The following is a 24,234-nucleotide window of genomic DNA, read 5'->3' as shown; positions in this document are numbered from 1 at the left end:
GCTGAGTAAGGAGGGGAAGGCAGCCCTTTAACCCTGAGGCAGGAAACTGCCCCCAGGCACTGAAGGAGCCTGTGAGAACAAGTAAGTTGTCATGCCACCAGCACAGCACAGAGAGAGGAAGAAACTCTGATTTCCAGGCTGTTCATTGTGCTTACCTCCTCTGTGTTTTCAGGCCATTTCTGGCTAAAGGATTTTGTACATTCCTGAATTACTGTAAGTGAGAAAAGCTACTTTTTCAAATTGCTGTGGAAACTTTCCTCCTTGCTCCCTTTCAAGTCCTGAATTCTATGCACATGTAATGCCAAAGAAATGCTTTCCACAGCCAGAGGTCTAAGAAATGAAGGTCAGGCCAAGAATTAAGGCCACAAAAGCTTTATCAGGGCCCAGAAGCTGAGTCTCTGACATTTGCAGTGGAAAAGTAAATAAGATCAGGAACTTGGAGCCATAAAAGCAACCTAGTAGAAAATTGTTATTAAAGAAAGTGGGATTATGGGGAGAACATATTTGAATCTCCAAATTAGTAACTGTACATCTTTGAAGGACCACAAGTTAAAAAGCAAATAAGAGCATCAGCATGATTCCCTTTTTTCTACATTACAAGCACACTTGTAACATCAAACTCTCCTGACCATTTATAAAGGCAGACCCCACAGGTGAATGTCTGATAACTTTACGGCGCCAAAGATGTGATATAAATTTTGAATAGTGGGCCATTCTAAAGCCATGTGTTATTTCAAAGGTCATGAAGTATTTGGTCAACCATTAACTTCAGGGAAACACGAAAGAGTTCATTCTGTCCTGAGATGCATAAACTCTTTGTCATGAATATGGCATGGACACAGTATGCTTTTTTTAAACTGTGTAATAAACCCAACACTGAGGCATGACTCAGAGACCACCTTCACGTGACAGAGACAACAATATTTGATAGCAAAGGCCAATATCTGACTAATTAGCTAAAACTTTAGCTGGCTCTTACAGATACCTAAAAACCACATATAAAAAAGGAATAATCCTAAACAAAATTGGGAAAGAAAGTTTACTTTTTGGTTTAATAAATCCCAAACTGCTTAATCTTGCATTTCAGACCAGCACTGTCCAATAAAAATATAATGTGAGCCATATACATAATTTAAAACTTTCTAGTAGCCACATTTTAAAAAGTAAAAAAAAGTGAAATTAACTTTAAAAATATATTTAAGATGTAATTTTAGAAACATTTCAATGTGTAATCAATATAAAAATTATTGAGCTATTTTACATTTTTTATACTTGATCTTTGAAATCTAGCATTTATTTCACACTTAGACTACACCCCAATTTGGATAAGACATATTCAAAGTGCTTAATGCCACATGTGGCTAGTTGGCTAGTGTATTGTCCCAACTGCACACTTCTCATATACTGACTTAAAGCCTACCACTTTCCCATCCCTGAACACATCCCAAGTTTTAGCAAGCACAGGTGCCAGATTTTCCAAGATGGTCCTAATTTCATCTATTCTATCCCATGGCACCTGAATGTCCTTGTTTTCAGTACCAAGGGCAGTGTACTGCCTTGGTACTGGTCTCACTCTAGGGCTGCTCTGCCTGAGTTTGAATTCACTTCTTACTCTGTACAACTTGAGCAAATTATTTAACACCGTTTTAGAGCCTCGGTTCTCCCATTTTGTAAACAGATAAGAATATGCGGCCGGGCATGGTGGCTCAGGCCTGTAATCCCAGCACTTTGGGAGGCAGAGGTGGGTGGATCACAAGATCAGGAGTTCAAGACCAGCCTGACCAACATGATGAAATCCCGTCTCTCCTAAAAATACAAAAATCAGCGGGGTGTGGTGGCACACACCTGTAATCCCAGTTACTCAGGAGGCTAAGGCAGGAGAATCGCTTGAACCCGGGAAGCAGAGGTTGCAGTGAGCCGAGATCTACCACTGCACTCCAGCCTGAGTGACAGAGTGAGACTCTGTCTCAAAAAAAAAAAAAAAAAAAAAAAAAAAGAACATGCTTTTCCCAGGATTGTTGGGATAAAGGGAGATGATATTCCTGGAACCCCACACTCTATTCAATGCTATTAGTAACAGTGAAGTAGAATTATCTTCAAAACAGTCTCTTCCTCCCCTGCCCCACCACAGGTCCTGATTTGGTGTTGTGAAAACATGTTCCCTTTTCTATCCATATTACTTTACCCAGGATGCTCCCTGCTGCTCAGACCTATGTGTCAATCCACTAAAAAATCCAGTCCATCTTCAAGGGTCAAATCAAACACACCTCTCCTTCAGGAAGTCTTTTCCTTTTCCTAGCCCCCTCCTCTAAGACAGATGTATTCCCATGAGTCTGCCTTAATATCTTTATTTCTCACTGTCTATAGCATCCTAATTATTCATATAGGATTTAGCTCATCTTTTGGACTCTTCTTCAAGGGCTAATAACCTTACTAAATTTGTGAGTCCCCTACTGCCCTTTCACCCCTTTCATATTTGCCCAGAAGGGTCCTGACATTCAAAATATGATTTTGAAGCAAATTAATAAATACCCAACAGCTTTGGATTAATATTGGCCTTCCATTATTGACAAAAATACCAATACTAAGACAGAGTTTTTAAAATAATCTTGTGAGATACCTTCTAGCTTTAAGATCAATCCTCTCCACTCTACTTTCTGCGGCCTGCGCACCTGCCCTCCATGAGTCTCCAGGCTCTCTCCCCAGGTCTCCCAGTTCTGCCTCCTCCTAGGCCTTCCCCCATCACAGAGTGATCTCAACCAGAGCTGTGTCCTGCCTCCCACTGCACCATTAAATGCACCTTCTCTCAACTCTGATTTTTCAGGGCACTGCCAGGTGACCTGATCTACCAATCCCGTCGAAGGAACTACCTTGGAGCATCCCCACTGAGACAGCAGATTCATTAACTGGGCAGGTTAATGCCAAAGTGTTAGTGCAGAATATCAAAGAGCTACAAAAGGCCCTGAGGAGACCTCAGGCAAATGCACTCTGTGCACACACAGTTATTTCACAAACCATAAGGCATATTTATTCTAAAGACAAGGTGATCTGTCTTCCAGCTTCAGGGAAGGATATAAGCAGAAGTATTTGCTAATTCATTAGCTTAATTTAAGTGTTCAGAACAAAAGACAGTAAAAACAAAGGAATGTTACTGTTTGAAATAGAAACTTTTTGAGTTTCTACTAAGTTCTTATAATAAAATTTTTGTTTAAAATGAAAATAAATCTTGAATGAAGAAAGATCACTAACTCATTTTATTAAAGTACCATGTTCTTTCTACTTTAAGAAATGGTGATTAATCCTCAGAGGAGTCTCTGTGTCACTGACTAGAAACACAAATTATTTCTAGATTTTGAGAAAGGCTTTGCTTCCTCATAGTGGGTCTCCAACAAACCCTGGCAGCTCTTATTTATTTTCTCAAAACACTTAGACCTGAGCAATGGGGGGGTGGAAGATTACCCCTGGAGGTGGCAAGGAAGATGTGGGCCACATCTGCAAGTGAGTAATGGTACCATTATGGGCAGCAGAAACAGGTCTCAAAAGCGTTTATTTCCCCTTCCTTAACACAGGCCAGAAGAGGAGCTGACACATCATAGCTGCTGGGCTGTGGCAGCTGCGCCTGGGAAAGACACAGCAGGAAGTGCTATCTCACACTCACTGCCCTCTGCTCTCCCTTCCTTCCCCTGGCCCAGCCTAGGCGCCAGTCGCAGTTACAGAAAATAATTGCATCCAGTCTAACCCCTGCTACTCCACAGACCAAGTCCATTAGAGCACCAGCAACCTTTGGAAGTTATCCAAATGCTAACTAGCTTTTGGCAAGCACATAGTAAATGAGAAATTTTAAAGCCTGTGGCTATCTCATCAATGACTCCAAGACTCAGTTTGAACACCAGAGGATTGTACAATTAACAGTCATTTTTAAAACCACTTTGTAAATGTTCCTGATGATATAAAATCATAGTGCATAAACTGTGATTCCAGTTTAGGTCTGGATATCTTGCTGCAGGTGTCTTCTACTACCTGAGAGGCCCAATGGCAGACGACACGGAGCCCTGGCATCAGGAAACTCAGGTCGCATCCAGACTCTACCACTAACTGCCTATGCACCCTCTGAGCATGTTTCTTCATCTACAAGTCAAAGGTTGGGGCATAATAAATATTTGGCTCTCTTTTAGCTCTCAAAAACTTTATTACTTAGAGTAATACTAGGCTATGTCGCTGTGAGAAATAAACCCCAAGGCCTCAATGACTTAACCCAATAAACCCACACAAAGTCTCCTGCTGATCCTCAGAAACTCTCCTCCATCCAGTGTCAAAGGGATCAGGCTCTCTCCATCATGTGGTACCATGTTTCCACACAAGGCCTCCAAGGACACCACAGAAGGCGAGGGGAGAGGTAGTAGAGTCACACCAGCTCTTAAGTGCCCCGACCTGAAAGTAATACAGGCCCTTCCTCTCACTGTCGATTATCCAGACCTAATCACATGGCTGCAATCTAACTGCAGAAGGCACTGGGAATATGCATGAGCACATAAGATATTTGGTGAGCACTGTTTATCTCTGCCACACAGGTGACAGTCTATTTAATTATTTTAATAATTTAATCTATCTATATATTTATACTGATGAAACATCATGATATGCTACACTGTAGATGTGAAGAAAAAGTTCTTAAAATTTTGTCTGCCAGATACACAGAAAGGCAGATGGAGAGGAGGGAACATGGCCTTTGACGATGAACACTAAACCAAATGCCCAACACCCAAGCAGACACAGTCCATGGGGTACTCAGGAGTTCGGTACTCAAGAGTTACCATGGGGAGACCAATGCACTCCAATTGATGCCAGGCCTCCTCTATCTGAGTCACACAGGAAGCACTGGGGTCCAACAGAGGGAAACAAGTCTTAACCTCTCCCACCCCTAATCACACTGAACCTGGATGGTCTGCCTGCTAGTCTGTTGATAGCCTAGGAAGCTGTATTTTGCATTTCTTCCTCCAGTCAGTGCCTCTTCTCTTCTCCAAGACTTTATTTCTGCCATGAACAATGTCATCAAAAACATGCTTGTCCAAAAGCTGTCCAACAGTACCTGGTGCAGCTATAAATACCACACTGATCCCAGCTGAGGGCCCCACACTCCCACTCAAATACTAGTAGAAATCTGGTAGTTGGGTAAGACTTTTGAACATCATGGACTTAAATGTGGCATAGGTGCCCGGTTATTTTTTTCTACTATTTGAAAATTTCTCAAGAGTTTCATAACTGAGAGAATAAAGGTATGGAAAAAGTCATATGACATAGATGATATATTTCATTACTGGGAAAGCATAACTGCTATAGACAAAGTAGAAGATACTGTGTTGTTATGCTAATTTATTATTTCCATTGAATTCTGTTTAGGCACTCAGTATGTTTAGCCATACTCTCCTAAACGGAGGAACACTAGAAGCAGAGAGGGCAATCAAAGCAAAGTGTAGAAACCTGAAAGTTCATGAAAAGATATGTTCTCAGTAGGCAAGACCAATGCCTGCAATCATAGAACCTGGGGATAGAGCTGTTACAGAAAGAACACAGCCCATATCATGGGGTGCCTCACCCATAGAGGCTCTATCAACAGAGATGAAGGAAAAGTCAGGGTGAAGTTTCCAGAAATGTCAACTTTCCTACAAATGGGACATGGTTAATGTGCAGCAATGACCCAGGCTTTGGGTCAAAATGAAGCCCAGAGGATTCATTTTGACCTCTGAGGCTCAGAGGTCAAATAGCCCAACATAATCATGATAATCATGATAATCATGATAGAAGGACTCATACCCATATCTGTTTGACCCCAAAGCATGCTCTGCACATATGCTACACACCGGGAGTGCTTTCCACCTCTGCATGCTCCCCAGGATCCTCACATGACCTTGACTAGTAAGCAAGTTACTGTGGAATTTAGATTCCAGATGACAGACAAAGCAAACACTTAATGGCCTCTGCTCCCTCTCAAGACCACTTTCCAATAATAGCAAAGAAATAAAAACAAGTAATTCATAATGGTAAAGAGAAAAGGAAAAGAACAATCAGATACCTGCTAACTTCAATAAAGCTCTGAAAAGACGGAGAGGTAGCGGTAAACAATGTTAATATTTTCAATCGTAACTATATAAGGGCTACAACAGTTAGAATCATCCTATGAACAAAACAGGAGACTCAAATATGTTTTTGGAACAGCGGGTGAATGCCCCAACCTTGTATGTATGAGAGTAAAGCTATTATAGGGAAAGCTGGGACACAGGGCAGAAGGAGGTAAAGAGGTAAAGACAGGGACACTATTTGAATGTTGCACTGTCAGAACTGAAAAAGAATGGCAAACATTGACAGAACAAGACTCAGAGGTTTCCATCTATTATTTAAGTTTGAAAGATGACTAGTAGAACACCAAGCCAAAAATAATAATATAATCATCAAGAAACAAAAGACAAGGGTAATATAAGTAAGTGAGCTAAGTCCCCAATTTCAGAGCAGAAAACTGAAAGAATGTCTAATACTGATATATTGAAATATAGCAACAGAAGCACATGTTTAGATTTATGAAGGTTATGCCAGGAGGTCTAAAGGACCAAGAACTAAATATGGAGCAGAGGATTTAGGCTTTTCATTATAAGGTCTTCTTTACCATTTGCATAATTTTACTATTTGCCTGAAATCATCTGATAAAAAAGAAACACAGAAAATACAATTAACCAAGTACAATATGAACTTTTTGACACATTTACTTGAGTAATCTAGATAAAACCCAAAGCACCTGGAGGTAGGAGCAGGCGTCACCATGCCTTTTGTTTCCAGCATCCTCCATCCATAGTGTTAATCCTGTTGTGTGTCTTGGAGAAATGGAATCAACACTTACTCTACTGAATTTGTAAATAAGTCCTCACCTCCAGTATCTGGTATTGCCTGTCTACTATTCTCAGGCCTATCAATTCTCTATCTTCCCCCAACAGTCCTGCTATAAACATATAGCTTTAATGACATTAAAAATTCAATGCATCACATCCCCAGTGCTGAGAAAGTGTCTCATCTTACTGACATGGGGTTGACAGAATCACTTTACATAGTGAGGCCTGTGACTACCCACACACAGCAGCTGATATCTACACACCAACCACGATGTGCCTCTGCTCACTGTGAGCTGTAGCAGACAGTGGGGGATAGTAGGAGTCCTGTAAAGAATGAGGGCTGTAAGCTTTCCCCAGTGTCCTTCTCCACTTACCTGCCAGAGCCAGGACAGTCACACTGCCCCTTCCATATGGGTAACAATATCACATCCATTCTAAATACATGCTTTTGGGAAATTAAAAAAACACGACCAGGCGCAGTGGCTCATGGCTGTAATCCCAGCACTTTGGGAGGCTGAGGTGGGCAGATTGCCTGAGCTCAGGAGTTCGAGACCCACCTGGGCAACATGGTGAAACCTCATCTCTACTAACATACAAAAAATTGGCCAGGTGTGAGAGCTTGCGCCTGTAATCCCAGCTACTCAAGAGGCTGAGGCAGGAGAATTTCTTGAACCCGGGAGACAGAGGTTGCATCGTGCCACTGCACTCCAACCTGGGCAACAGAGTGAGACTCCGTCTCCAAACAAACAAACAAACAAACAACAAACAAAGAAAAACACTTAGCTGTGAATTTTTTAAAAATTTAAATAGCAGAATTTGGAAAAGATCTAAATTGTTATCAAAGGACCATATTAAAGGGGGAGAAAATTACAACAAAACTAAGCTCCAACTCTAATCAGCCTAACCATAAAATGACAAACTAAAAAAGTAAAATATTCTCAGAGACACCAAATACCATGCTTGCCTTCTGAATTATCTCAGAAATAATGACAAAATTAAGAGGTTTAAGACTCAAAACAACCAGACTAATGAGTGGACCTTGTTTGGATTCTGATTTGAACACATTGTAGAAATAAGATAGTTGGATAAATTTACTGGACATTAGATGATACTAAGGAATTATTTTAAGGAGGGAGGGAGAGTAAAACAGTTTTGAAATGGTTTAACCCAGTCTACATAATGGAGAGAATCTGGAAAACAAAATACTGGCCCTACTCCAATTAACTGTGTGATTCTGAGCAAGCTTTGTGATCTCTCTGTTCTTGGATGCCTCCATGTAAGCTGGTGCTAACATTATAGTGACTTTAGTGAGGAATCAATAAGATAAATTGTGCAGTACCCAGGGCAGTGCCAGTTCAAGCTGACTGCTTTATACATTTTAGTTCTCTTTCCATGAATTCTTCATCCCCATTATCCCTCTTTACATTACCATGATGAGTTCTGAGGACACTTAATTCACACTCCCACCTCCTATTTACTATTACACTTAACGTCTGAACTGAAGAACAGATCATTATAAACACTGGATAAGCTCTACTACACTCAAGACCTACCCTCACAAAACCTAGCCAGAGAAACTAGGTAAATAAAGAACAGCTGGTCGGGGGAAAAGGAAACTAATTCAAGATTGTAAAATTTAAAAAAGTCTTCTATTATGAGTTATACATTCATTAAAGGAAAATACTTTCTATAATTCTAAAATACTTTCAAAGTTCAGTTCAATAATACTACCTCCTAGATTCTTTCACATACCCAAAATTCAAGCAATATAAAAAGGTGAGGCAAATGTTTGGCAATTTCAGTGGTTTTGCAGTGTCATAATCTCTTTTTATTCGACAGTAATATTCTTTGCTGGAATCATTCAGAGTGTCACCTCAGTTTGCTAGGTAGCTATCAAGGCATGTCACTGGTCATGGGCAGAGGACAATAGTAACAACTGTCTTCAGAGAAAAAATGTCCAGTTCCAGTGCCACAAGAGCTGCCATGGCAAGCAGTCATTCCTCTTTGGCCACTGGTAATTTCAAGCATCATTTTCTCCATTATAAGCAGGTTCCCATAACCATGCATTTTCACAGAATTGCAGTAGGCTACTGACTGCTGTCCACTAAGACTACCTGTCCTCATGAGATAGACGGTGCCCATTTTGTTGGGTCTACTGCAGTGACAGCTGCTCTTTCTTTAAAATTTTCCTCCTCAAACCAAGCCCTAAAGCTGCTCTTCCACATGGACTGGCACCTGACTCTGCAGTGGAGCTAAGGCAAGTCTCCACAGTCAGAAAAGGACATTAAACAAGGTCTTGGCTTATCCATATGTGAGTTTCCAGGAGATAAAGCATGACACACAGATGGTCTTTATGATTTAAAGGAAATATTAAGGTGGATTCTTCAAACCACACATGAAGTTAGTCATATGGATTGACAATCAATCTACATGTATCCATCCATTCCACAGAGGTTTAGGGCACACCCACTGTGTGCCAGGCCCTGTGTCCAGAGATTGGGGCACAAAACTGATCAAGACATGGTTCTTTCCAATGGTTCAGTAGAGGAAAGAGGCTGAAAGATACAGGGAAAACACTACCATGTAGAAACTGGTCTCAATGTAAAATAGTGACCACAAACTTCAAGTTGGTCTTAGCGCTGCCAAGCAACTGTACTAGTTTCCCTGCTCCATCTACTCTCCTATTGTTCTGGTGACCTTTTCCATGACATTTTAATTTCCAACTTGGACCTTCCACTTGATTCCTAGTTGCAAATACATAAATGCCAAGTTGGCATCTCCTTTGGATGTCCAATATTCATCTCAAATTGAAGATGCCTGAGACAGAGCTCTCAACTTTACCTGGCTACCAAATACCCTGCTCCTCTGTCTTTATATTCAGTGAATGACAACTTCATTCTTCAGTTTCCTATGCCAAAAAACCTTGGGGATGTCCTTGACTCTGTTCTCTTTCATATTCTATATGTAAATATGGAAATTCAGGATTATGCCAAAGCTCTACTCATGCCCTTTCTCACTCAGCTTAAAACTGGTAAATCTTTCCTACCACCAAAAAGGGATTGTTTTCCTTCTATCTCGGAGTACCTCAGACTTTATACTTCTTGGCAATGTTATGTCCCTTGCTAGGCTATAAGCACCTTAGTGTAATCTTTATTTCCACCATTTTTTGGTCTCACATATAGTATATATTAAATATATACTTGTTTGATGAAAGACAAGAAATCTATTAATAATTAATTGATTTAAAACTGTGCTAGGCACTGTTCTAGCTGTTGGATAATCAAAGTGAGCAAAGCAGGTTTTTGCTTAGTGTCTAAGGAAGAAGATGGTGCTGTGAATAAACCCATGGAATCCCAAGGAATAATAGGTTTTATAGATGAGGGAGACTAATACTGACCTACCATCAGTTTCAATACATTAGGCCTAACACATGACCTCATTTCTATCACTCTGACTTCTTCCAACTTAGGCATAGTTGGAACTGACCTGCCATAGTATTTCCAAGAGCCTTTCATGGGGAAATATCAACTGCAGAGGAGTCAGGAGACTACCTCTTTAGGCTTCAGTTTCCTCTTCTATAAAATGAGGGAAGTGGTGCTAAGCCAGGTGATCCCATCCCAGCCTGGTGGTCAGTTTCCTTGTATCTGATCTTCAAAGCTCTTTTCCTGTGCTACAGTAGCTGAGAGTTTAAACAGAACATTGTACATGCATGAGACTCATTCTCACAAGAACTGTTCACTTAACACTTTGGTTATCCTTCAATAAGACCTGCCAACAAAAAACTAAGGCCAAGAGGAAGCTCAAGGCAGCGTGTTCACCACAAGCTCCACTCATTCTATAGCTAGTAATGACATACAGGGTCAGAAGTCCCAACAAAACCCTGACTGGGACCGTGAGCAACACATTTCTGAACTGACATTTCTGAAACTGGCAAACCTTTCTACAAAGGACAGGACATTCTTCTGACAAACATAAGTGTATGCCCAAACTCAGGGCTAGCAGGAGGGAATACCCTCAGGAAACCTGTTACGCTTGTCCACATGTGGTTTGCTGTACGCTGCTGAGCAAAACAGGCATCTCACCTTAGTCGTTCTTCTTCTTTTTTGCGAAGATTGAAGTCTCTTTGAACCACCTGAAGAACATGCTCTGTTTCATCATCAGTCAAACCAGACAGGTCCAGCTTCCTCCCCATGGTTACTCAACACAGATGATGAAACAAGACCTGGGAAACCAAAATGATACAAGCAAGATAAAATCTCTACATGGACAAAATCAACCTATTTTGTTATTAAAATAGAGTTAAATATAGTGTTTATATGTAAGTGTTTATGTAAGGTAGTATCTTTCTCTTGACTCAGACTCAGCAAATATTTACAAATGACCTCACCAAGGCCACAGAGAAAAAGAGAAAATAATGGGTCATCTGCCAGTTTCATCATCCCAATTCTTAAATTAAGAAAAAAAATATTCTTTATAACAAAGTGAACCATACATAAGACTTAGTATGGATTTCTGCAAAATGCCAAAAGGCAATATCTAAAAGTTCTAAACTTTTGTGCTTTGAAGTTCTAAATGTTAAGTATTATATGTAACTGCAAAATAATACAAACAAAATAATTATTTTATAAAAATAAAAATATGTTAATTTATAAAAAAAAATACTTTAAAAAAATCCTATGTATGATATATCCCTTAAAGTTTTAACCATATGACTATGAAATACAAACTAAAAATCAATAAGTTCTCTTCTTCAAAAGGATAAAAACATAAATAATCTTATTTTGCCATTTTCTCAGCAGCAGCAAAGATGATATTGTAGGGAAACACCTCTAAGCAGTACATACCTAAAAATTATGGGAAACTCTATTTTTAAAAATAATTGTTGGCTGGGCACAGTGGCTCAAGCCTGTAATCCCAGCACTTCGGGAGGCCGAAGTGGGCAGATCACCTGACATCAGGAGTTCAAGACCAGCCTGGCCAACATGGTGAAACCCTGTCTCTACTACAGATCCAAAAATTAGCTGGGCATGGTGAGGGTCGCCTGTAGTCCCAGCTACTTGGGAGGCTGAGGAAGGAGAATCGTTTGAACCTGGGAGGCAGAGGTTGCAGTGAGCTGAGATCGCGCCAGTGCACTCCAGCCTGGGTGACAAAGCGAGACTCCATCTCAAAAAATAGAAATGGCAAATAAGCATATGGAATAACACTTAATTTCAATGGTAATTACAGAACTGCAAATTAAAACTATATTTTACATCCACCAAAATAAAAATTTATATCAAATGTTGGTGGGAAGTGGGACAATGACAGTTTTCATTTGGGGGTATAAATTGGTGTAATCTCTTTGTAATACAATCATGTTTCATTTTAAAAGTTGAAAATTTATATACCCTATAAATCAGCATTTCTGCCACACTTAGGTATATGCTTCAGATATAATCTTTAAAATATACACCAGACATCAATTGGGTTGAATCATATGAAATTTTTAGTTTGGATCATTGACCTATAAAAATGGCAATTTCACATAGTTAACCTAACAGAAAAATAGTAACAATAGTCACATTCAAAATAGCAATAAATAAATAAATAAATAAGACTGGAAAAACACTAAACATCCATAAATAGGAGGAATGATTTAAAAAATAGGGCATATTTGTTTTATACAATAGAATATTCTACCACAGTGGCAAAGAACATACAATAGGTACATTCATCAACAGGGATAAATCTTAACATAATGTTGAGACAGAGAAGCACACCACATGTACAGAATACATGTACAGCATGCATACAAGTATTTTTTTTTTTAGATCATAAGGGTCAAAAACATAGAATGTCAAAAAATTATTGTCTAGGAATAAGTGTGGTAAAACCAAAGTGGAATGTGGTACTTCTAAGGAGAGGAGAGAGGATTTCATTGGGAATAATCACATAGGGGCTTCAGAGCTATCAGTAATATTCCATCTCATTAGAGAGACACAGTATTGCTGCTGCTGCTTCATCTTGTTATTAAAAGGTTGAAGTCATGCATACTATTGTCCTTAAGGTATCTTTCATAAGCATAAAATAAACCTAAAACTAAATAAAAATAATATAATCTATAAAAATCATAACTAAAGCAAATACTTAAAGCATTGTTCAAGGAATATGCTTATTATTTACAATAAAAATAACAATAATGATTATAATAGATCACTATTTGACTGGATATCTACTATGTTCCAGATGCTCTAGTTTATACATACATATAAACTACATTTATAAATGTATATGTAAATTTATACATTCCCATAAAATCCTATTGACAGTCACTACCACCACCATTTACAAATGAGAAAACAGGTCAATATATATTATGTCTAAGACAATGGCAACCTGGGATTTGACTGTGTCTTGGTCTGACTCAGAGTCCCTGCCTTAATATCATGTAAATGCTTTCTAGTTTTAAAACCTCAGGTTTTAAAATCTGATGTCCAGAGTTCCCTGCCCCCTTTTTCTAGCCTGTAATGATTAAGAATAGGAGACCCCAAGCATGGTTGCTATTTAAAAGAAGGTTATCTGCCCTTTTCATTTCCAAATAATGGTAGTAAACATAGAGAAAAGAACAGCTCAATCCCCTGAAATCTTTTGCTAGATGATTTAAAACCTTATGACTGCATAATGCGAACCAATCTCAAGATTTAACCAACAAATCACAACAGGAATTCCAACTATTTTTTTAAAAAATTTTATTTTTCTCTCCATTAATGCTATTTCTCAAAAGTAAATTGTCAGTCCACTTTGCCCAAGTGGTGTTAGGGTTGAGGGCAGGAAGAAACCTAATGTACTTGCACTAGGTTTCAGTTAAGTCAATTAGAAGTAACATCCTACCCACAGACTGCAAAGGCAAGGGAAGAAGCTCATGGGCTGCCATCTTCTAGCTTCCTGATGAGCAAAAAGAAACAGACTAGAGGGCCCACTGAAAATGCAGACTGATTCTTCCTTTAAAAAGCCTCATTAAAGGTGTTAATGGCATTTTGGAGTTTACTGGAAGGTGACATTTCTGTTCCTTTGACTTTATTTCACTGGCTTTTGGTTTCTGAGAATTCTAAATGAGATTCTAAGGAGCCCAGTTAGTGAAAGACTGAAGTGACAGCTTTGATCATATCAAACCTAAAAAAAAAAAAAAGATCAGGACTTGTTTTTGTAAAGAAATAAATAAAATAGCTCGAAATGGACAAGTCAGAGACTGAGAAAACTTTCTTTAAATTGGTAAAAGCTTCTTCCTTTTTCTACAACAAACACAGTCAGAGTCCCTGTGCAACAAATGAAATAGCATCCTAGAGCTGGAGAAGGCTCGTGTCCATGAATAAGAGGTCACATAGGTATGACAATCTCATTTAAGGATGAGAAAATGCAATCAGTCCCAGGAGAGAGAAGCAGTTTCCCAAAGACACATAGCCAGTTCAGGTGCTCCTAACTTCCAGACCGGTGCCCCTACCCCTTGATTTCTCTGGTTTATAGCCAACCAACATGACAACAGAGAGGATATGTTTTTAAATTTACTAATAAGAAAATTAATATGTCAATATTTAATTATATCACCACTTCCCTAAAGTGTGTTTCTCAGGTTATTGTTCCCACAAGCAGTTTGAGAAAGGGACTCTAAGGTGAAATAAATACGAGAAATGCTTCTAATTGTATTGCCTTCATGGGGCTTACACAAGACATATTAGCTTCTTGGAGCTTCTGGGAAGTCTATCAGAATCAGTTTGCCTTTGCTTAACTCTGTGTTTCTCAAACATATATGTCTGCAGAAACCTCTTTCTTTGATAACATCTACCTTTTCACATCCAAAGAAATGACTATCTGGTAAACTCTACACTAAGTCAAAGCAATGATGACAAACTCCAGTAGCTATTCCAACATAATTACTGAATTGATTTAGCTATTTTTCAAATTTAATTATCATAAGAAGCAACAGAGTTAGATGAGCTTTAGAAGAAGCTGATGATGGATGCAACTTTAAAGCTAGGAGACCAAAACAAAGGCAGAATTGTCTATGTTATTCCTGGCTAAAATAACTAACATGAGGAAGGACACAGATGTGTCTACAGGTACTGGTTAATACAACCCTTGCAAATGAAAAAAAAAAACAAAAACAGAGAAATTACAAGAATACTTAGTACATAATGGAAGATTCATTATAAAAGGTCAATGTGTACGTAAGTGACATTCTATTAAAGTACCTAGAAGGGTCAAGGACAAATGCTTAAATGGGATTTTCACAAACCCACAGTACATTTTTGTCTGTGTGATAATGCACCTGATATAAACAGAAAAATAAAACTATAAATTCCTAAGAGTGATAAAGGGTAATTATTGCTGGGGCTTTGCACTTTGACCATGGTGGGTTTAGGTTAGAACTGAAAAGAAATTTCTTACAACTATAGAGAAACCTAAATGTTAAGACTCTCACATTTAAGGCACGGGGGATAAAATGAACTTGGCCTGCAAAGGACAAAAACAACAACACTAATAATGAGAGATGTGCTTTCACTGTGACTGTTCTTTGCAGCAAGTGGTGCTTAGGCTGTATGGCTCACTGATCTTCATTCTTTCACCTTCAAGGGTGTTACCCTACCATGAACTGGCCCCTTCTCTGAAATTCACCCCTGAACTATGCACAGGAGTGGGCCCAGAGCAGACAGGGTCACACCATTGGGGCACAGCTGATTAGACCAGGCGTGCCACCCAACTTATGCAAAATGTCAGAGCCTCTGTCCTGGCAATTTGAAATTTGATATTCAGTGAGTAGATGTTAGTCTTGGTGTTCTATTTCTCTCCTGCCTGAGAATAGCACCAAATATCCTTTTATTACTGAAATACATTTTCCATTTTGTTTTTTGTTTCCATTTATCACTTTAGTTTCTCTAAGTCACTAACACATGCTCCTTAGAATTCTCACAGAGCTGGCTGTGGTTGGCCAACTGTCCTAACACCATTTATTGACCAATCTATCTGACTTGGATGATCCATGGATGAGATACATAGGCATGTATGCGCGCGCGCGCGCACACACACACACACACACACACACACATACACACACACACACACACACGAGTTTTCCTCAGGACTTTCTGGCCTGACCTGTTCTAAGCTGGTGACTTAGTAGCTGATCTCAGGTCAGGAACATACTTTAAAACCTAGTATTGCAAATCATCTCTCATCATTTTTATTTTTCAAAACTGTCTGACTTTTTGACATTGCCCATTTATGTCCCCAGGTGAACTTTAAAATCATTTTACTAAGGTAGAAGTAAAAACCCAAATGAATTTTCTTATTGATTAATTTGTCAATTGATTTGGGAAAGAACTGCCATCTTTACAATATTAGTTCTTCTCATAAAGGAATTGAGATTCAGTAGAAGTTAAGAAATAAACTAAAAGTAACATCCAAATGTTTACCGCAAAAAAAGTTTCACAAAGCGAAAAATATATATATATATGGATAAAATTAAAAGGCAAGCAACAATTGGCCAGGCACAGTGGCTCACACTTGTAATTCCAGAACTTTGGGAGGCCGAGGTGGGTGGATCACTTGAGGTCAGGAGTCCAAGACCAGCCTGGCCAATATGGTGAAACCCCGTCTCTAATAAAAATACAAAAATTAGCCGAGCGTGGTGGCAGGCACCTGTTAGTCCCAGCTACTCAGGATGCTTAGGCAGGAGAATCGCTTGAACCCGGGAGGCGAAGGTTGCAGTGAGCCGAGATCGCGCCACTGCACTCCAGCCTGGGCGACGGAGTGAGACTCCGCCTCAAAAAAAAAGAAAAAAAAATGCAAGCAAAAATCTAGGGAAAACCAGGGAAGATAATTATCCTAATATATTAAGCACCCTCATAAAATACAAGAAAAATATAGAACTGTCTAAAAGATAAAATGACAAAGTTAAAGAGAAAAAGCAATTTACCATCTATGTCCAACACAGTTTAATAAAATATCACATATCATTAATAACCAAATGCTGCTAATTACACTAAGTTGCAATTTTTCATTTAATAAGATTCTGGGAACACAGGTACTTATATACATTTGTAGAGGGGCTATAAGTAAGTATAAATGTTTAGATGGCAATCTGGCAGTAATTATCAAACATCCTTAAATACTGAGCCAGCCATTTCAATCTGCGTAAGAATCTTCTTCAAGAAATTGAAAAAATGTGCAAAGACTTATGTACCAGGATGTTCATCTCAGTGTTGTCTATTACAGAAAAATACTGTAAATAAACTGAAAGTCCAAAAGTAGGACAGGTTAAGTTGTGGTACAATCACACAATACAATATTTTATGTCAATAAAATGTATTTAAAAGAAAGGCGTTTATGACATATTAAGGTAAAAAGTCAGAGGAAAAATGCAGCATATAGTTTACCAAAATAATACAATAATACAAGAAAGTATACAGCAACACTATTAAAATAGATCCAAATGAACCGTCTATGCAAGTGTCCATCAAGAGAAAAACAAACTATGGTATATTCACCCATGGGAACACTACACAGCAATAAACACAGACAAACTTCAATAACATATAACGGTATAGGTATATTGTATTGAGCAAAGTAAGTCAGACGGATGATCCCAATTGTATAAAGTTCAAAATCAGGCAAAACTAGTTCAGAATGTTAGAAGCAGGGTAGTGGTTACCCTTTGGAAGGCAGTGGCTAGATGGGGCCAGGCTTGGGAAGTGGTGACATTTCTTGATCTGGGTGCTGGTTACATTGATGTGTTCAATTTGTGAAAATTAATTTCACTATATACTTATGATTTATGCATTTACATGCATGTCATGGCTCAATAAGAAGTAAAATAATATAGTATGAATAGTACAATCTTGTATAAATAGATAGAAATATACTGAAAGAAAATCACAAAAAAATTACGAACAGTTATCTTTGAGTGATAAAATTTCGTATGATGCAATTTTTAAAAATTTGCTTTTGCACATATTTTCTCTTCCTTTTAAAATAAACATTATTTGAATAAACAAAAATTATCAAGGATATATATGACGATATTCATTTTAGTGTTATTTACAATAGCAAAATTGTTCAAGTTACTAAAATATCTAATAATAAAACATTGATTAAATTTGCTATTATATAGCTCTAAGATAGAATACCATACTGCTATGAAGTGGATACAGCACTGACATAAAAATGTTCAAAGCATATTTATAAATAAAAATTATAGATTAAAAAACTATATTAAATTGCCTCAATTTTTTGTTTTTCTAAAAAATGTATGTGTGCATGCGTGTGTGTGTGTGTGTGTGTGTGTGTGTGATTTCCACTGAAAATAATTAACTAATCATGCCAAATGTTCACAGTGCTAATCTCTGGGCAATAGGATGTCTTATAATTTTTAGTTATTGATTGTTCCAATTTTCTCACAATGAACATGGATTGCTTTCTTAATGAAAATAAATGTTATTATCATGTTATAGGAAACAGCCTGAAAACTGGTCCCTATTGAATTATAATTGATTTCACATTAATTTATAGCTGCAGAGACCATAAAACAAGAGGTGGTACAATACCAGCTACTAAAAATTTCCATTTTATATAAAGGGCTTGAAATAATGCTTAATGGCTACTCCATTAGCATCAACTGGTGAACAAACTAACAATTACTCAGGTTCCTATTATGCTTCAAGAATCAGAAAGAAAATTATATTTAAAGACTTGGAAAACTTCCAAAAAACCTGGGGATGAGCACAGGATAATTGCAGATCTTAGTGTAATTAATGCAAAGGTGGGTAAATCCTTCCAATCTGAAAAGGCCAAAAAATAAAAACATATAGTTCAGCCTCAGGCCTTATGTAAACTGCACAATTTACAAAAATCTAGAAGACATAAAACCATCTATAAAAGAGTTTTGGGTTTTATTTATAAGGCCATACAACCCACTTGGTCAAGTTTGATAACATCAGCTGAGAAAGGAACCAAAACAAACTCTTACCATACTTGGCTTGCAAGAACCTCTTAAAACACAAAGGGGATGTGTCCCTTTAAAGTTTTGCCAGGTGACAAAAAGAAAAGCAGCGTGCTGACCACATTTATTTATCTGAGCACCCATGAGACATTATGTGAGAAGCATTTAATGGAAGTGCTACAGAAAGTTATCTATGCCCTCCATTCCAAAAACCGAAGCAGGAAGTAGGTTATTATGAAGTGGTGGATGCTTAAGAGCAGTCATTCATGAGTGGCTTTTCTTACATTTTCCAAGTTCTCTATAATATCATTATATTAATTTTACAACTTAAAACTTACTTTTAAGGCTAGTCAAATGATCATTCTTCACGTTTGATTATTCAACTTTCAGATCATGATACAATGCACTTCTTTAACTTAACAGAAAAAAATTCACACTCTGAAACAGTCTGTTTGCTCACCAGGCAAGAGTTAGGCTAAATTTAATTTACATAACTTACATAGATTAATAGAAAATCTAAATTTCTAGCAATGCACTTATATAAGATTATCTTCTCAGTCCCCAACTTAGTCCACACTGAACCCATATGTGCTTAACCCCTAAGGTCCCTGCCTTAGGGAGTAGCAACGGCTGCCATCCAATATCCAAGATGACCTTACTTTCCTTCCTCTCACTCAATCACACACAGGAAGTCAGCCTTCAATTCTTAAATTCCACCTCTATTGTTTCAGTATGCCATCCCTACTCATCTCCATCCCACAACCTCGCCTGATTTCAGGTTCTCACCAGTTTTCACTTGGGCTAGGCAAGAATGTACCCAGTTACTTTACATTCTAAATCCTCACCTTATTGTCATTACTCCTAGAGCCAGGATAATGATCTCTCTTCACATGTAAAGCAGATTAAAGATATAAATTTTTAAAAATAATGAAAATAGAATGATTTTATTAACTTTTTATAACTTTAGGATAGAAGAAGCTTTCTAGAGGAAGATGGAAAATCCATAAATACAAAGAGAGATGTATTTGTCTATATAAAAATTTGAAGTACTATAACTAAAGATATCATAAAGTCAACAAAGTCAAAGTCATTATAAATAAAGTCAAAAGAAAAAAAACAGAAAAGGTATGTGTAACATAAGAAAAATGGTTAGTAGTCCTAAAATTTAAAAGAATCTCTACAAAATAACAAGAAAATGACAATTAAAAATTGACAAAGGATATTAAAAAGATATATTATTTTTATTCTTCATGTTAACCTATTGATGGCATAACACATTTCCACCCTGAATTAGTAAAATGCAATAATATTGGTCATTCCAAAGGTAGCAAAGATGTGAGGAAATTAGCTCCTTCATTCAGTAGAGAGATGAACTGATGTAACTTTTCAAAAAGTAGACTGTAATGTATTTAAATTAAATACCATTGATCCAGCAATACTAATTTTGGAAACTGAACTTAGAAAAACAAAGCACATGAGTGTAAAGGAATGTGTAATCAATGTTTACTATCCCACTTTTTATAGTTGCAAATACCTGGAAATAATCTGAAAGTCTTCAATAGAGAATGATTACATTAAATGTGGTACACCTATTCCCTGGAATATCATGCAGATATTATAAAGAATTAGATCAACTTTCACCAATACAGAGGGGATGCTCATTATACATAGTTAAAAGAAAAAAAAATCTGAGCAATATGAGTATCACAAACTTTATATATACAATGAAGCCTATATTTCTGTTTAGAATAAGGCAAGAGAAGATTATGAACATTTTCTTCATACTATCTGACATTTAAAAATAAATATGCATTACCTTTAGGCAGCTTAAAAAAAAAACAGGCTGATTTCTTGTTTGAACTTGGCAGGGTGAAAGTCAGTATTTCTCCCTTATATTGAAAATTGTTTAAAAAGCAACTGGGAAAATGAGAAACAAAAATGTAAATTTCATTTCAGCTAAACCAGGAGACAATACAAAATGACAGAGACCAAATATACGTTGAAAGTTATCTAAAACAGAAGAAGTGGAGTGGGAGGAAGAGGAGATAAAAGGCTGCAGAGAGAGCTTCCTGAAGCTGCAGACATCAGCAAACACCAGCAAAACTACCCTTCTTCAAGGCAAGGGACACCACCTGAGGTGCCAACACTTGTTTGAAACAGGAAGCACTGATCAGCTGGCTCAAATAAACCCAGTTTGTTTGTTTCCCAAAAAGAAATAGCGACAATTATACAAGGAATCATACACAGAGAAGGCATATTTACTATAAGCAGTCTTCCTTTTCACTACTCCCCAGCCCTCAAATAAAAAATCAAAACAAAAAATACTCCTTTCTCCACTGGCTTTGGTGAAATAAAGTTGCTGAACAAATATTTAAAAAAAAAAAAAAATCAGCTAGCCTGGACCACAGCCCCTACCCCTATGAACTTTCCATAGATAGCTATTCATGATAAAATTAAACTCTTTTGATAATAAGTAATAAATAAGAACTCAGAAACTATACAAAAATATTAAGTTTTAAAAAAATAAGCACAAAAGTAAAACAATAGGAGAAGATCTCTCATTATAAGACTTACTGGAACACTGGAAAGAGTGACCAAATATTTTTTAAGAAATGAAAAACAATGATAAATGACATCCATGAATGAAGAAATAGGGGAAATATCAAAAAATGATACAATATGACATGGTAGGATTTGGGGAAGTTGTGGGGAAAAATAATAACCATTGCAAAAATTATGCCAAAAGGCATGCACGAGAAGTGAGAAATTACTAAAACAAAGTAAGAAACATAGTGGCAACAGCAGATGAAGAGACGAGGAAAGGAGCCAAAGGAAAATGAGGGGAATAAAGGAGTTTAAAAGGTTGGAAGAATATTCTAGATCTGGAGGAAAAGTAGAAGAGAACCCTTTCAAGAAGGAAATGGAGAGATGAAACAAATAAATGATGAAATAAATAAACAAAAATAGAAAAATTTGAGATTATCTGGGAAGAGTAGAGAAGAATGAGTCTCAAGGAAAACTGATTTTTCAAAAACATTTTAGATTTTTTACAACTATAGAAACAATCTTTAAGTTATTGATTCAGTTTTGGAATTATCCTGGTGTGGATTGTAAGGCATGGTTATAGTGTCAAAGACTAAAAAATGAAACCATAAAGGTAATAAAAGAACACATGAGATGATTCTTTTATAATTTCAGAGTAGGAAATGCCTTTCTCAATATGACACAAAATTCAGAAGTCATTAAAAACACTGAATAAATTCAACATAAATTTTAAATGTCTACATAATAACATTATAAGCAAAGTCAAATGAGGAAAAAATTGTCTTTTATTATTATTATTACACTTTAAGTTTTAGGGTACATGTGCACAATGTGGAGGTTAGTTATATATGTATACATGTGCCATGCTGGTGCGCTGCACCCACTAACTCGTCATCTAGCATTAGGTATATCTCCCAGTGCTATCCCTCCTCCCTACCCCCATCCCACAACAGTCCCCAGAGTGTGATGTTCCCCTTCCTGTGTCCATGTGTTCTCATTGTTCAATTCCCACCTATGAGTGAGAATATGTGGTCTTTGGTTTTTTGTTCTTGCGATAGTTTACTGAGAATGATGATTTCCAATTTCATCCATGTCCCTACAAAGGACATGAACTCATCATTTTTTATGGCCGCATAGTATTCCATGGTGTATATGTGCCACATTTTCTTAATCCAGTCTATCGTTGTTGGACATTTGGCTTGGTTCCAAGTCTTTGCTATTATGAATAATGCCACAATAAACATACGCATGCATGTGTCTTTATAGCAGCATGATTTATAGTCCCTTGGGTATATACCCAGTAATGGGATGGCTAGGTCAAATGGTATTTCTAGTTCTAGATCCCTGAGGAATCGCCACACTGACTTCCACAATGGTTGAACTAGTTTACAGTCCCACCAACAGTGTAAAAGTGTTCCTATTTCTCCACATCCTCTCCAGCACCTGTTGTTTCCTGACTTTTTAATGATTGCCATTCTAACTGGTGTGAGATGGTATCTCATTGTGGTTTTGATTTGCATTTTTCTGATGGCCAGTGATGGTGAGCATTTTTTCATGTGTTTTTTGGCTGCATAAATGTCTTCTTTTGAGAAGTGTCTGTTAATATCCTTCGCCCACTTTTTGATGGGGTTGTTTGTTTGTTTCTTGTAAATTTGTTTGAGTTCATTGTAGATTCTGGATATTAGCCCTTTGTCAGATGAGTAGGTTGTGAAAATTCTGTCCCATTTTGTAGGTTGCCTGTTCACTCTGATGGTAGTTTCTTTTGCTGTGCAGAAGCTGTTAAGTTTAATTTGATCCCATTTGTCAATTTTGGTTTTTGTTGCCATTACTTTTGGTGTTTTAGACATGAAGTCCTTGCCCATGCCTATTTCCTGAATGGAAAAGCCTAGGTTTTCTTCTAGGATTTTTATGGTTTTAAGTCTAATGTTTAAGTCTTTAATCCATCTTGAATTGATTTTTGTATAAGGTGTAAGGAAGGGATCCAGTTTCAGCTTTCTACATATGGCTACCCAGTTTTCCCAGCACCATTTATTAAATAGGGAATCTTTTCCCCATTGCTTGTTTTTCTCAGGTTTGTCAAAGATCAGATAGTTGTAGATATGCGGCGTTATTTCTGAGGGCCCTGTTCTGTTCCATTGATCTATATCTCTGTTTTGGTACCAGTACCATGCTGTTTTGGTTACTGTAGCCTTGTAGTATAGTTTGAAGTCAGGTAGTGTGACTTCTACAACTACCAGCTTTGTTCTTCTGGCTTAGGATTGACTTGGCAATGCGGGCTCTTTTTTGGTTCCATATGAACTTTAAAGTAGTTTTCTTCCAATTCTGTGAAGAAAGGCATTAGTAGCTTGATGGGGATGTCATTGAATCTGTAAATTACCTTGGGCAGTATGGCCATTTTCACGATATTGATTCTTCCTACCCATGAGCATGGAATGTTCTTCCATTTGTTTGTATCCTCTTTTATTTCCTTCAGCAGTGGTTTGTAGTTCTCCTTGAAGAGGTCCTTCACATCCCTTGTAAGTTGGATTCCTAGGTATTTTATTCTCTTTGAAGCAATTGTGAATGGGAGTTCACTCATGATTTGGCTCTCTGTTCGTCTGTTGTTGGTGTATAAGAATGCTTGTGATTTTTGTACATTGATTTTGTATCCTGAGACTTTGCTGAAGTTGCTTATCAGCTTAAGGAGATTTTGGGCTGAGACAATAGGGTTCTCTAGATATACAATCATGTCGTCTGCAAACAGGGACAATTTGACTTCCTCTTTTCCTAATTGAATACCCTTTATTTCCTTCTCCTGCCTAATTGCCCAGGCCAGAACTTCCAACACTATGTTGA

The 24,234-nt window shown here is 37.5% G+C and overlaps 1 protein-coding gene across 4 annotated transcripts in view; it reads right to left on the bottom strand.

The window, feature by feature from the left end:
• The window catches only part of MYRIP (myosin VIIA and Rab interacting protein), a 447,019-nt gene that overhangs the window by 346,220 nt on the left and 76,565 nt on the right, over window positions 1–24,234 (bottom strand). For all 4 annotated transcript variants that reach the window (XM_054680553.2, XM_024355418.3, XM_054680555.2 and 1 more), the window contains exon 2: window positions 10,964–11,103. In XM_054680553.2, coding sequence (XP_054536528.1) covers window positions 10,964–11,073 — 110 coding nt within the window. In that variant the 5' untranslated portion in view covers window positions 11,074–11,103. The remainder of the gene's footprint in view (window positions 1–10,963; window positions 11,104–24,234) is intronic.

This window comes from Pan troglodytes, chromosome 2 (assembly GCF_028858775.2).
Source record: "Pan troglodytes isolate AG18354 chromosome 2, NHGRI_mPanTro3-v2.0_pri, whole genome shotgun sequence".
In the NCBI taxonomy this organism is placed as follows: domain Eukaryota; kingdom Metazoa; phylum Chordata; class Mammalia; order Primates; family Hominidae; genus Pan; species Pan troglodytes.
This window is presented reverse-complemented; position numbering and strand designations above follow the sequence as displayed.